Source organism: Artemia sp. Qi Xiang Cuo, chromosome 21 (assembly GCF_049724085.1).
Source record: "Artemia sp. Qi Xiang Cuo chromosome 21, ASM4972408v1, whole genome shotgun sequence".
NCBI lineage: Eukaryota > Metazoa > Arthropoda > Branchiopoda > Anostraca > Artemiidae > Artemia > Artemia sp. Qi Xiang Cuo.
In genome coordinates this window covers 3,153,443-3,167,453 of record NC_142814.1, presented here as the reverse complement: position 1 = coordinate 3,167,453, position 14,011 = coordinate 3,153,443, and the positions used below count along the sequence as shown (strand labels likewise).

Below are 14,011 nucleotides of genomic sequence, written 5' to 3'. Positions count from 1 at the left end.
TATTTTCATTTTCAATGCTGTAAGAACTGGAAAATAATAAATTTGAAATATACGAGTAATTCGTTTTCATTGAAGCACCAATGACGCAGAAGGCTTTAGGTTTTTACAGATAAAGAAGGGGGCAGTATCCAAATTTTGTTTGTAGTGAAACTATATTTGTCTTGACCAATCTTGAAAAGAACTAATAAATTAAACTGAATATTTGATGCATAATGATATTAATTGCTAAAAGCTCATCAGTTCAAAATTTTACTGTAATTTTAATATTTATCTTCAATACTAAGTACAAAAGAAAATATTTTTATTATAATTTTTTTTTAGCAAAGTGCCGATGATGCAGTAGGTTATAGGCGTCAGAAGTCAAGTAATGCCCTAACCTTTGTTTCTAGTTATTTTTGTTCGATCCAAAGTGAATTTCTATAATCTATTTAACTTTCACTTATTTTAAGATTTATTTATTCATTTAAATTAATATAATTTCTTAGACCACACTGCTTTTCCATTTACGAAAAATTAAGCAAGAAAAACGGGTTTTAATTTTTATAAAGCAGTGAAATCAATAAAATAAACACTTAATTAAACAAAAATACTCCGAATATTTCGGCCCCACGTCCGGGAGCCTTTCTCAACGGAAAAAAAAGAAAAAAAAATAAACAAAAAATGCTCTTTTTAAAAACCTTAACTTACATCGAAATAAACAAAAAAAAAACACAAAAAAAAACAACAAAAGAAAAAATATAAATAAATATACGCCAACATACGCCAGTGAATGGAAGTGTTTATTTAATATGTGAGTTTTGTTTCCTATTTATTTATATTTTTTCTTTTGTTGTTTTATTTTGTGTTTTTTTTTTGTTTATTTTGATGTAAAATGGCTATCTTTTGTTTATTTCTTTGTTTACAAAATGGCTATCTCAAAAGCCAAAAGCCATTTATGCCCCCAGGACATAAAACCCTTGCCCTGAGGGTTATGGGGGATTGTCCTCCTCAAAAAAATATTTTCTATGTGAAAATCAACTACGCTGAACAAATGACTATCTCAAAATTTTGATTGGATGTGTTTGGGGGAATGAGGGGCGGGGGGGGGGGGCTATTTCCCCTCCAATCATTTTCGACTATTAAAATGGCACTAGCCCTTTAATTTCCAATCGAATGAGACTGTTTTGAAGTTTCTACGACAACGCCTTCTATAAAAACCTGATATGCCCCCAGGGCATAACTTAAAACCCTTGCCCTGAGGGTTGTGGGGGAGTGCACTTCTCAAAAATATATTTTCTATCTGGAAATCAACTACGCTGAACAAAATGGCTATCTCAAAATTTTGATTGGATGTGTGGGGGAATGATGGGCGTGGGGGGGGGGCTAGTTGCCCTCCAATCATTTTTTACTATTAAAAAGGGTACTAGAACTCTCGATTTCCAACCGAATGAGCCCCCTTTGAAGTATCTACGATGACCCCTTCCATATGAAGTGCCTCTGGGAAAAAAATAATAATAATAATAAATAATAAAACATTGGAGCCGTATGGCCATTACTATAGGCAACGCTACAGCATTGCCTCTGATTATATGGACGAGTTTGATGGATTTATCCTAGGGAATACAGAAGAGGCCAAGGGAAGCCATAATATCTATTGCGATTTCTACAACAATATTATTGACAAATAATGGCCCAAAAAACACTGGTTATAAAAGTAATAATTCACAAAAATATAAACGCGAAATAATCGAAAAGTCGTTCTAAACACTTTATTGTTTTATTATTGTTATTGTTTAATTGTTTTATTATGTTTATTATTATTATTATTGATATTATTGTAATTTTATTGTCATATTTTATTATCTTATTGTTAAAATATTAAATATTTTATTGTTTTAGGCAATAGAATAGAATCTTCTTTATTTATATTTTTTTTCACAATCTAGTGGGAATTCCTTTTTTAATGAAAAGACTTAAAACGGTATTTTTCCAAATTTAAGGGTTCAACCTCACCCGCCTTCCAAATATGTCTTCCTGACGTCTCCTTAAGACCAGAAAATCGCAGTTTCAAAATCACCTTCTTTCTTATTTTGATATTCCCCTGTAAGTAGCCTCTGATCTACCCTTTGTCCTCCCTAAAGGGCTTATCTGTATCTCCGCGTATTCCATTGAAGGCGTGTAACAAAATAAAAATCAACTAATAAATCACAAATCTAAACTAATAAATCTAAAGAAAGCAGAAATATATAAATTAAAAATTAATGAAAGCAGACATATCTATAGCTATTATAAATGAACATTATAATGAATCCTATTCCTGTTTTTAGTAATTTCCGTTCGTTTAAGTTTCGCTTGATTCATTTCAATTTCTACTCGTTTTATGATTCATTTTCAATTTTATTGGGATTTTTTTTTAGGATTTATGTTTAATCAAGATTTTGCTATATGTTTCAAAGTTCAGGATATACCAGAATAATCCTAAGAAGGGATAACACACATTCAGAACTGAACTTGAAAGGACGAGACCCTAAGGTGAAGTTTCTTACCATGGGGAATCTTGACTCTTCGTCAACTAAGGACATAATACTCATTGTCTTCAAAGCAATCATATCTAAGGCCTTCTGGTTACCCACAAATTCGATATGACGCTATGATATGACGCTATTCGATATGACGATATGATTAATATGACGTGAATTCGATATGACGATATGATTAAAAATAATAAAATATTATTTTTAATCAAGATTTTCCTATATGATTCTACGTTCGGGATATACCAGAATAATCCTAAGAAGAGATAACAAACATTCAGAATTCAACTTGAAAGGACGAGACCCTAAGGTGAACTTTCTTACCTTGGGGAATCTTGACTCTTCGTCAACTAGGGACATAATATCCTATTGTCTTCAAAGCAATCATATCTAAGGCCTCCTGGTTATCCAGAATTCGAAATGACGCTATGATATGACGCTATTCGATCTGACGATATGATTAATATGACGTGAATTCAATATGACGATATGATTAGAAATAATAAAATATATTTTTAATCAAGATTTTGCTATATGGTTCAACGTTCAGAGATAACAAACATTCAGAACTCAACTTGAAAGGAAGAGACCCTAAGGTGAAGTTTCTTACCTTGGGGAATCTTGACTCTTCGTCAACTAGGGACATAATATTCATTGTCTTCAAAGCAATCATATCTAAGGCTTCCTGGTTATCCACGAATTCGATATGACGCCAAGAAATCCCTTCATGGTTATACTCCTCCTGCTCCAATTTGAAAATATGGCGAACGAAAAATTGTTGCAAATTTTCATTGGCATAGTTGATACAAAATTGCTCAAAACTGGAAAAAAATATATATAATGTTATTCTAGGCATGAAAACTTTAGGGGAGCTCCAGGCTATAAGCTTTCCGTTACCCCTTTCTGCAGACCTGGGCCGGCCGAAAATATATTTTCAGGTATCAATTGCTCAATCTTCTGTTATAATTGGTAAGTGTCCGTAATACCTGGCCAATCTTCGTCTCTGAAAACGGGACGGTATACAATATATAACTGAAGTGAGTATTTCTCATTATACAGTAAGTCAGCAAGTTTCACATGCTTACAAATGAGTATATGCTTAGCTGTGAGTTTTGTCGTTCAATAGACTCTATTTGAATTCGAACAAGCCTGATTACTTTTTGTGATTGTTGTGTTGTGTTATTGTGCCGTTGATTATTGTGATATTGTGCCGTTTTCTTTTTGCTTCTGGAACATTCCTCTTTCTTAAAAATATAAAAGGAATTTGGGCAGTAGCGGTTTTAAGCCTAATAATCGGGGAGGAGGAGGGTTGCAGGGTATACCCCATGAGGATAAAAATATAAAAAAAGGAATTTCATGTCAGAAAAACTGGGGGGAGGGGCAGGGTGTACCCCAAGAGTGTAAAAATAAAAAAAGGAATTTAATGCCAGATGTCAGAAAAACTGGGGAGGGGGCAGGGTATATCTCAGGAGTGTAAAAATATAAAATAACAGGAATTTAATGCCACATGCCACAAAAAACATGGGGGGCTGCCCCCCTGCCCAGGCTAGAACAGCCACTGGGATCCCGGATAACTATCTTGGATTTTGTAAATTTTTCTTTTCTCTTCCACCTTGGACATAGGCCAGGTTCTTATTAGAAAATATCCAGTTCCTGATAATACAGTAAAACTGAAAGTATGGACCAGAAAACTCTCTCAGGCACAGCCTTCGCCCGTATTTCTCCTCAATTAAAAAAAAAAAAAAAAAAAAAATCTTTTAAAAAAATAATGCTGAAGTGCAGGCACCGATCTCCTGATTCACTGCCTTCGGCAGGGAGTGCAATGTGTGGTTGGATATTATGCTATAATAAAGATATTATGCTATCTTTATATGTGAGCAATAATTGTATATGTATGTGTGTATGTATGTTCTCGGAAACGGCTCCATATTTTTCGGGAAAATTGGTATCTTGGGATATTCTCGCATAAAAAAATAATCTAGATAGGTCGGAAGTCTGAGAAAAATCGTTAAGAGCCTTAATTTTGGTTTTTGCAATTGACGTCATGTACATCATATAAGCATTTCTTATGACATCATATATAGCATCATATAAGTATTTTCTTATATGATGTCATGCATAGCATGAATAAGATTGTTGATTTTACAACATGATAGTTATTTATATAATATAATGTATGTTAGAAGGCCCATAAAAATGTAAATTTGCAGTTGCAGTTACTATAAATGATGGGTCTTTGGAGCCAACACCTGAAGTATCAAACGTGATAAGATGTGAAAATCGACAATCTGGACCCTCAATTGCGACAAAACCAATACGAACAGCTAAAGCAAAGGTTATTGCTAAATTGTCTGAAGTAATCAAAATCCAAAAATTTTTCAAAAATGAAAAGGAAGAGCAAAGACACGGATGGTTAGAAGATATGCAAAAACAACCATAAGTAAAAAATTTAAGTAAGTATGACGGCACTAGACACTTTAGGTCCAACCTGGCGGTGCTGATCTCCGTTTCGTGGTCCTTCAGCCAGGACGTGCAATGGGGGGGGGGGCTAGGGGCCAGCCATCCTGTGCTTTCGCACACCCTTCCTGCTTATCCTTACCAGATCTCTCCAGGTACCCATTTAGAGCTGGGTCGACTCTGGTTAAGCTTACAGAGTCCCACCATTAACCCACGTCCATAACCAAATAACTGGCCCAGTCAGGGATCCAACCCGTGCTCCTTGGACAAACAATTTTCAACCCAGCGCACGTCCACTTAGCCAGGACGGCAATAAGAGCGTGTTAAAAATGAAAATGAAGAGCAAAGACACACGCGGTTAGAAGACATACGACACCAAACAAGTGAGGGAGTCAAAAAGGAAAATGAAGAGCAGCGAGTCAATGAAAATCAACCTGGACAGCAAGAATCAAAACATATCGAAACCGAAAATGGTAGCGATGATGATTGGGCTTGGGATTTTGACATAAATAAGGTCACCAATAACTACCATAACTTTTTAAAAATATAGATATAGGTGAGTATCGACTTCATGTTCAGAATAGAGAGAAAAGGCAACATGGTGGACTGGCAGTTTATGTTAGGAATGGTCTCGATATTAAGGTGAGTAATGAAAAGCGTCTGAATAAGGAAATGGTATCTGAAAGTGTGGTATTAGAATTATGTAAATCGGGACAGATATTTTTTGTGGTTGTAGTATACCGCCCGGTGGCAGCGAAGACGGAACTGCAACTCATGGAGAAGCTTATTACAGGTATGAACCAAATTGGGAAATGGACTAGAGCTAACAAACTGAGGTTAAATAACAATAAATCACAGTTTCTAGTTTACGGAAGAAACCCCAATTACTATCCATGGATTAATGAGCTTAGACTTGTTGATACTTCAATCCAGCGACTAAAGACTGTCAAGTACCTTGGTGTCCTGATAGATGAATGTTTAAGTTGTAAACCCTATATAGAGTTGTTAAGTAGTAATATTGCAAGGAATATTCGGATTATGGAAAAGCTGAAGAATTTTTTCCCTTGTTATGTAATAAGGTCTTTGTATGTTTCTACTGTTCACCCGTACCTTTTGTACTGTAATGTCGTTTGGTCGAGTACTTTCCCGACACATTAACTTACACTTTGTGCGATGCAAAACTAAGCTATTATAGTTCTTTGTGGTGATACAAAAGGTGCATCAGTGAGAAGGAGATATGTTTAACGACATATTCTGCCTTTACACGGAGTTTTTAAATTTTATTCAGCTTTGTTTTTGTTTAAATATGAGCGTGGATTATTGCCACAATGTTTCGGTCAAATGTTCGTGGCTGGATGTAATGTCCAAGAATACTCAACCAGAACAGCGTCCCAAATAAGATGACCTCAGGCTTCAACTCGAAGATCATTCTTCTTTATCCCTCATGTGGGACCAGGGTTTTATAATAGTTTACCAAATGAATTATTAGTTTAAGAAAATATTGCTAGTTTTAGGAGTAGGTTAAAATCTCTGTGTTTTGGTGAGTATATTATTTCTTAGAGATTTTCTCTTAGAGTGGTCTCTTAGTTGTATTTTGGTTATTTCTTATTGTGGTTGAATGAGGGTGGTAGTGAGAGAACGGTGATAATTAGTTCTAGTTTGGTTTTTTATTTTAGGAGTTGCACCAAGCTGGAGTTTTCTCTCTCTTTTCTTTTTTTATTTGTTTATTGTTTTACGTTGTTGATAGCGATGTATATATCAGGGTTTTTATTGAAGGGTGTATAGCCTAAACAAGTTCGCTTCTGGTGGTTGATTTATTTATTTGTTATATTTAAATAAAAACCCTTATTACTTACTTACTTACTTAAAAAAAACAAAAGGTTCAGCCCTATGTTCTTTCGTCATAATGACGAAAGATAAGCCGAGGTAAAACGAAGCAAACAAATTGAAAATGATAGCGATGATGATTGGGTTTTGGATTTTGACATGGATAAGGTCATCAATACCTACCATAGCTTTGAAAATCAAAAATATGGACTGGATAAATAGTTGGAAGAATAAGAAGTTTTTGTGCCACCGCCTGAACAATTAAAAGATACAAAGGTGGTCGTCAATGCCTTCCATACCTTATCAAATTAAAAACCTGGACTAGGTAAATCGTTGGAAGAAAAAGAAGTTTTTATCCCACCACCTGAACAATTAAAAGAAACAAAGGTTCGGTAATATGTCTTTCATAATGACAAAAGACAAGCCGAGGCAAAAAATTAAAGGTTCAATAAAAAAAACCATGTAATTTTACAAAGGCGCCAATTCTAACTTAAGGTCCATTTGGACGTCATGACATTAAGAAAAGGCTCAAATTGTCTGCGTTTAGAAGACAAGCGACAGTGAGTATCTATATATATATATAAGCCTACCGCGTGCCCCATACCTTTGTTAAAAAAAACAAAGGCTCGGCGATATGTATTTCATAATGACAAAAGATAGGCGGAGGTGCAACAGACCAAACAAACTGAAAATGATAGCGATGATGATAGGGTTTTGGATTTTGACATGAATAAGGTCATCACTACCTACCATACTTTAGAAAAACCAAAAATATGGACTGGATAAATCGTTGGAAGAAAGAGTTGTTTTTGTCCATCACCTGAACAATTAAAGAAACAAAGGTTCAAAAGCCAAGGCAAAAGAAAAATTTTTGTCCCACCCCCTGAACAATTAAAAGAAACAAAGGTGGTCGTCATGCCTTCCATACCTTGTAAAATCAAAAGCCTGGACTAGATCAATCGTTGGAAGAAAAAGTTTTTGCCCCACCACCTGAACGATTGAAAGAAACAAAGGTTCGGCAAAATGTCTTTCATAATGACAAAAGACAAGCCGAGGCAAAAGTTAAAGGTCCAATAAAAAAAATGTAATTTTACAAAGGCATCATCACTTCTAATTTAAGGTCCAATTCAAAAACAATAAAAAAGAAAACCAAAAGTTTAAGGCTTAGCAGAAATCTTTGTTAGAAATCGGGCTTGCTTGAATAATCGAATATCTTTGAGAACTATCAAACGTGATCGGACCAAGAATAAATTAAATTCACAACGAGTGAGAATCAACAACCTGGACTATCAAATTATAGAAAGCATTGTCGTAGGAACTTCAGAAAGGGCTCATTCGATTGGAAATTGAAAGGGCTAGTGCCCTTTTTAATAGTTGAAAGTGATTAAAGGGCAGCTAGCCCTCCTTTCACGCCCAATATTTCCCCAAACACATCCAATCAAAACTTTCAGATAACAATTTTCTTCAAAATAGTTGAAAGTTCTGGAAATTAGGTTTTTGAGGAAGACAACCCCCCCCCCCCACCCCAGCCCTATGGGCAAGGGCTGTAAGTTATGTCCTGGGAGCATGTAAGGTTTTTATTGATTAAATAAAAAAAAAAGTTTTTTAAACTGAAAGTAAGGAACGACATTAAAACATAAAACGAACAGAAATTGTTCCGTATATGAAAGGGGCTGTCCCCTCCTCAACGCCTTGCTCTTTACGCTAAAGTTTTTTATTGTTTTAAAAAATAAATTTTTTATAAAGAGTCAAAATTTATAGTAAATAGCGAGGCGTTGATGAGGGGACAGCCCCTGTCATATACGGACTAATTTATGTTCGTGTTAATTTTTAATGTCGATCCATAATTTCATTTTAAAAAATTTGTTTTTTTTATTTAATTTCTGATCGTTTTTTAGTTAATGCAGCTTTTATTTGTATAAAAATTTTACTTTTCTTTTGCTAAATGGATGTCTTTACAAATTAACTTACGTAACTAACTTCTATATTCGTATATTTTTCTTCTGGCAAAAAATACAAAGTTGCAGATTTTTGCAGATATGAGCTTGAAACCTATGTAATAGGGTTTTCTGATACGCTGAATCTGACGGTGTGATTTTCATTAAAATTCTTTCACTTGTAGGGGATGTTTCCCCCTCTTTAAAAAATCGAGTAAATTTTCTCAGGCTCGTAGCCTTTGATGAGTAATACTAAACTTAATAAAATTTATATATTTAGGATCAGCATTATAAACACATTCTTTTGATACATATATTGACATCAAAATTTCGATTTTAAAAGTTTCGATTACTATTGAGCCGTATCGCTTGTTTTTTTATTGTTTTTTTTATTACGTATATGTTGTTACTTATATGAAGGGGTTCTCCCCTTAGTCAATACCAAGCTCTTTACGTTAAAAGTTAAAAAAAATTTTGATTCAGAAACCCCTGAATAACAAAGGCCGTTTAATTAGAATAGATAGCTCTTTTGAAAGCACTAAAAAAACTGCAGCGTAAAGAGCGAGGTATTGACTTGGGGGAGAACCCCCTCACATACATTATAATTTCTGTTCGTTTTAAGTTCTAATATTCCTTCTTACATTTCAGTTGAAAAAACTTGTTTTTTTTTATTTAATTTATGATCGTTTCTTAAATAATGCTTGGAAATCCGGCGCCCCCTTCAGAGAAATGTCCCTTACCCCAAAGAAACATCCTCCACGGAAATATTCTCCAGAGTAACCCCCTCCTCTAGCCCCCCCCCTCCAGAAAAAATCCTTCCTGAAAATGGTTGTATACTTCCCAATAACCAATAAATAATGCTGGCAAGTCCGGCGCCCCCTTCATGGCAATTTCTCTTCCCCCATGAAAACTTCCTTCATGAACAGATCCTCCAACATAACCACCGACCCACCCTTCCCTCCCACTACCAGAAAAAAAACCTCCTGAAAACTTCTGTATACTTCCCAATAACCAATACTATATTATGTTTAAGAGGTAATTGCTTGGCAAAAGCAAAAGCAAAAAAAGATAACCACCCACCAACAAACACAAAACCAACCAAAAAAAATAAAAAACAACATAATCATACAAAAAACTGTCGTCCTAATCCAGCAATTGAGACAAATGTGCATTTGAACGAGGCTCTCACCTTACACATCCATCCAACTACCTAGGACCAAACAGTATACCCAAACCATCAACCAAATAGAAAAGTCCAAATCCATGCAAAGTTGTCATCAATAAATGTAAGTCGTTGTAAAATTACCAGCAAAAGCACCTTAAATCTAGCAAAATATTTACAAGTAAAACCTTCCATTTAGGGCTCATCAGAAGAAATATCACCGGCCTTAACGGGTTTCGAGGCTTTACATTCTTTACCCAGCACGGTGGCGCCTCTACCATAAGATCTATATGGTAACCCTATGTCAGGTAAAACCTGTGAAATACATGCATACTAGTCAAGCTATTAAAAATTACATACAAAAAGTGTTTCAATGTTTCCATAGTAAAATCCCAGAGGTCACTGAAAGAGACCATTCTGGAACCAATGAAGACATGTCCAGATGTATCTTTTATTGGTATCTGGAACCAATTACCAATTTAAAGATCCTCAAGCTTGTTTGAAACCCCTAGAAACTCAAACATCCATAAAAAAGAAAAGCGCACGAGAAATTATAGTAAAAGATCATTCAGTATTTCTTTATAATTTTTTGTATATTTACTTAAGAGTTCATGATACATGAAACTAAATTTTTTGAATTGCCAACTAATTTTTTTGGCTGAAAAACCTCTTAAGATCAGTTTTTCGCTCAGCTTTTTACATCTATTTTTAAAATCTGTGCAATTACTACATATTTTTGTATACCTAAATAATTGCGAATAATAAGCTGAATAAGTAATATTTGAATGTATATTACTTTCAAGAAATGGAAAATTAATTACCTCAAAATTAAAATCATCCGTTTTATTATATAATTTAAAAACTAATTTATTATTATTTGAAATATTAATATTTAAATCTAAGAAATGGTCGGAGTGTCCCAACCCATAGCAAGGCTCAAGAATTAACTCTTGTGGATAAATATTTTTTGAAATCTCAATAAACTCTGCACAATTTATTACCAAGAGATCGTCCAGATATCTTTTATTATTTGAAAGGTTATATTTACATTGCTTGGGCTGTTTTTATTTATCATGTATTCATATTCTAATTGACTTAAAAACAGGTCTGCTATGAATGGACTTGCATTCCCACCCATAGGAATACCTACAGTTTGTTTATATAAATTCCTATTAAATCTTATAAATGTATTAAATAGAACAAATTCCAATAAATCGCATATCATATCCAAGCTATAACATCTTGAATTAATAGTGCTTCTAAAGAAATTCGTCCATCGGGCTTTTTTATTAAATTTATCAATTTTCAAAAATCCGATTTTAGAAAAAAGAAAAGATTTCTTTATCACGATTTTAAATTTTTCTAATACTAAATTTTGTGACAATTTTGTTTACAAAATAGTAAAATCAAATGAATCGACTCTTTTAGCTGAAACATTCACCAAAAAATCTATCACTTGTAACGAGTTATTAACGCTCCAATATGGGTTAAAGTTAGAAAATTTTTTAATTCCGGAGCAATATGCTTTAAAGATATTTCTAATTTCTGCTAAACTTAAAGATAGATCAGTAGCCGCAATTCTGGTTGGACACCTTGCTGCCCCAGCAATAAAACGTGGTTTTGGTGGATTTTTGTGAAATTTTATCGTCCAATATAAGAAAGGAAACTGTTTGTCATTATCATTTATTTTAATATTGAAATTTTTCAAAATTCTTTCTTCTATATTTTCAATTAAACTATTCTCCTCCATATGGGCCTTTTCGTATGTATTTGTTGTTTGTATCTCTTTTGATAAAATATAACAATAGAGTTTATGACAAATTATGGCAAAATTATTTCTATCTTTATCAACTGGTACAATTATAAATTCATTCTGTAAATTAGCAATTGCTTGTTTCATATTGGCATTATAAAATATTGATTTTTTCAAAGAATCTGTAGGATTAATTCTATACATGCTATTTCTTACACTAGTCAAAATCAAATTTATCCAATTCTGAAATCTATCTTTAGTAATTTTCTCCTTCTTGCACCAATTATCAATAAATACGTTTAAATCATTCTTTAATCCCCTAAGAATATCTGCTGGCCTTATGTGGTAAGAAAAACGGAACTTAGCCCCCATTTTCATTATCTTTTGAAGATCACGATGCTTTATAATGGACAAATCCCCCGTTACAACATGCTTATAAGTTTGATCCACAATTCGGTAAAAATTGCTCACAATTACAAACCGGTTTCCAATTACTCCCCCCGTCCAGTTTTTTAAGTATTGAATTATAGTTAAAAATCATTTGACCAATTGCTTTTGAAAATTTATATGTTAAAATTGGACATTATACACCAAATTACATGGAAGGGCATTCTTTACTCTCCGCTGGTTTAAGATTCTTGGCAAATTAATATCTTCTATTTGTTTAGAACAAAAATTAATAGACAAATATAATCTATTATCCTTTTTTACAATTTTTTCAGATGTAATACATTTTGAGATAAATTTTGATTTAGCTAAAATACAAACTGCGTCATAAATTAATTTATCTTTTGAGTTACATGTTGTACTATTTTTTGCAATCCAGAAAACTTTTATTAAATTATTCCTTGATAACTTATTTAAAGATTGTATTAAACTAATCATTCCATTAGTCTCAAATATGTGACCTAAATCGATTAAAAATGCATTTAAATCTAAATAATTATTTTTTTTATTTTTCCTATTTCCTCTTGATCGGTTTTTACGTTTAGTGGGGTAATTGAAAGAAGGGTGCTCAGTTAACCCATTGATACAATTAGCAACTACATTTGACATGTCTCCGTGTTTCGCAACTCGATCATTTAGCCAAGAAGGATATGCAGTACCCAGAGCATGGATCCAATACTCTTCTTGTCTGCGTAATTTATTATTTTTTTTCCTCTTTAGTAAAGTTTTCTAGGTCCAGATTTTCTAAAATTGTAATAGTTAGACTAGATACCGAGCGAGTACCATTATTACAATGTTGAACTATATAATTATTAGTTTTTTCATTGGTAATTGTAGTTTTATGTCCCGAAAATCTCTTATATATATTGTTAATTGTTTCCCCACATATTGTAATTGACAATTTTTACATTCTAGTAAATAGATAATATTATTTGTTTTACAATTTACCTGTCCAGTTAATAAACATTTAAACTTTTTTTTATATAAAGTGCTTTTAACATAATTTTGTGGTATGAAGTTATCTTGAAAAATAAAACAACGACCATTACACTTACTAATATTCGGCAAACCCCTTCGAATATAATCCTTATCAATATTATTCAATATAAAATACGAAATCAAATAAAGCCAAAACGAAAAACAATATAAAAATCCAAGACATCTCCAATAGCCAAGCCAACAGTCCACAATTAATATGGTTACTCTAACTAATAATACAAAAAAAAAAAAAAAAAAAAAAAAAAAGAAAAAAAAACACCCTACCCTAAATAGAACATGTGCTTAAGCAACCCTTTTAAAATAAGTGATAAATTCGCCAAATAATCATCAATTTCAGGTAAAACCTGAACCAGGGTTAAGGTCCGTCGGGGAGGACTTTTTGATGATTCCTCCACCAGCACTAGATCCAACCTGGCTTCATATTATGTTTAAGAGGTAATTACTTGGCAAAAGCAAAAAAAAAAAAAAAAAAAAAAAAAAAAAAAAAAAAAACTGTCGTCCTAATCCAGCAATTGAGACAAATGTGCACTTGAACGACGCTCTCACCTTACACATCCATCCAACTACCTAGGACCAAACAGTATACCCAAACCATCAACCAAATAGAAAAGTCCAAATCCATGCAAAGTTGTCATCAATAAATGTAAGTCGTTGTAAAATTACCAGCAAAAGCACCTTAAATCTAGAAAAATATCTCCAAGTAAAACCTTCCATTTAGGGCTCATCAGAAGAAATACCACCGGCCTTAACGGGTTTCGAGGCTTTACATTCTTTACCCAGCACGGTGGCACCTCTACCATAAGATCTATATGGTAACCCTATGTCAGGTAAAACCTGTGAAATACATGCATACTAGTCAATCTATTAAAAATTACATACAAACAGTGTTTCAATGTTTCGATAGTAAAATCCCAGA

General features: G+C 33.3%; 1 protein-coding gene across 4 annotated transcripts in view; it reads right to left on the bottom strand.

Moving 5' to 3' along the window:
• The window catches only part of ck (unconventional myosin-VIIa ck), a 251,992-nt gene that overhangs the window by 104,776 nt on the left and 133,205 nt on the right, over positions 1-14,011 (bottom strand). For all 4 annotated transcript variants that reach the window (XM_089106554.1, XM_089106553.1, XM_089106552.1 and 1 more), the window contains one exon: positions 3,124-3,334. In XM_089106554.1, the coding sequence (XP_088962680.1) occupies positions 3,124-3,334 (211 nt within the window). The remainder of the gene's footprint in view (positions 1-3,123; positions 3,335-14,011) is intronic.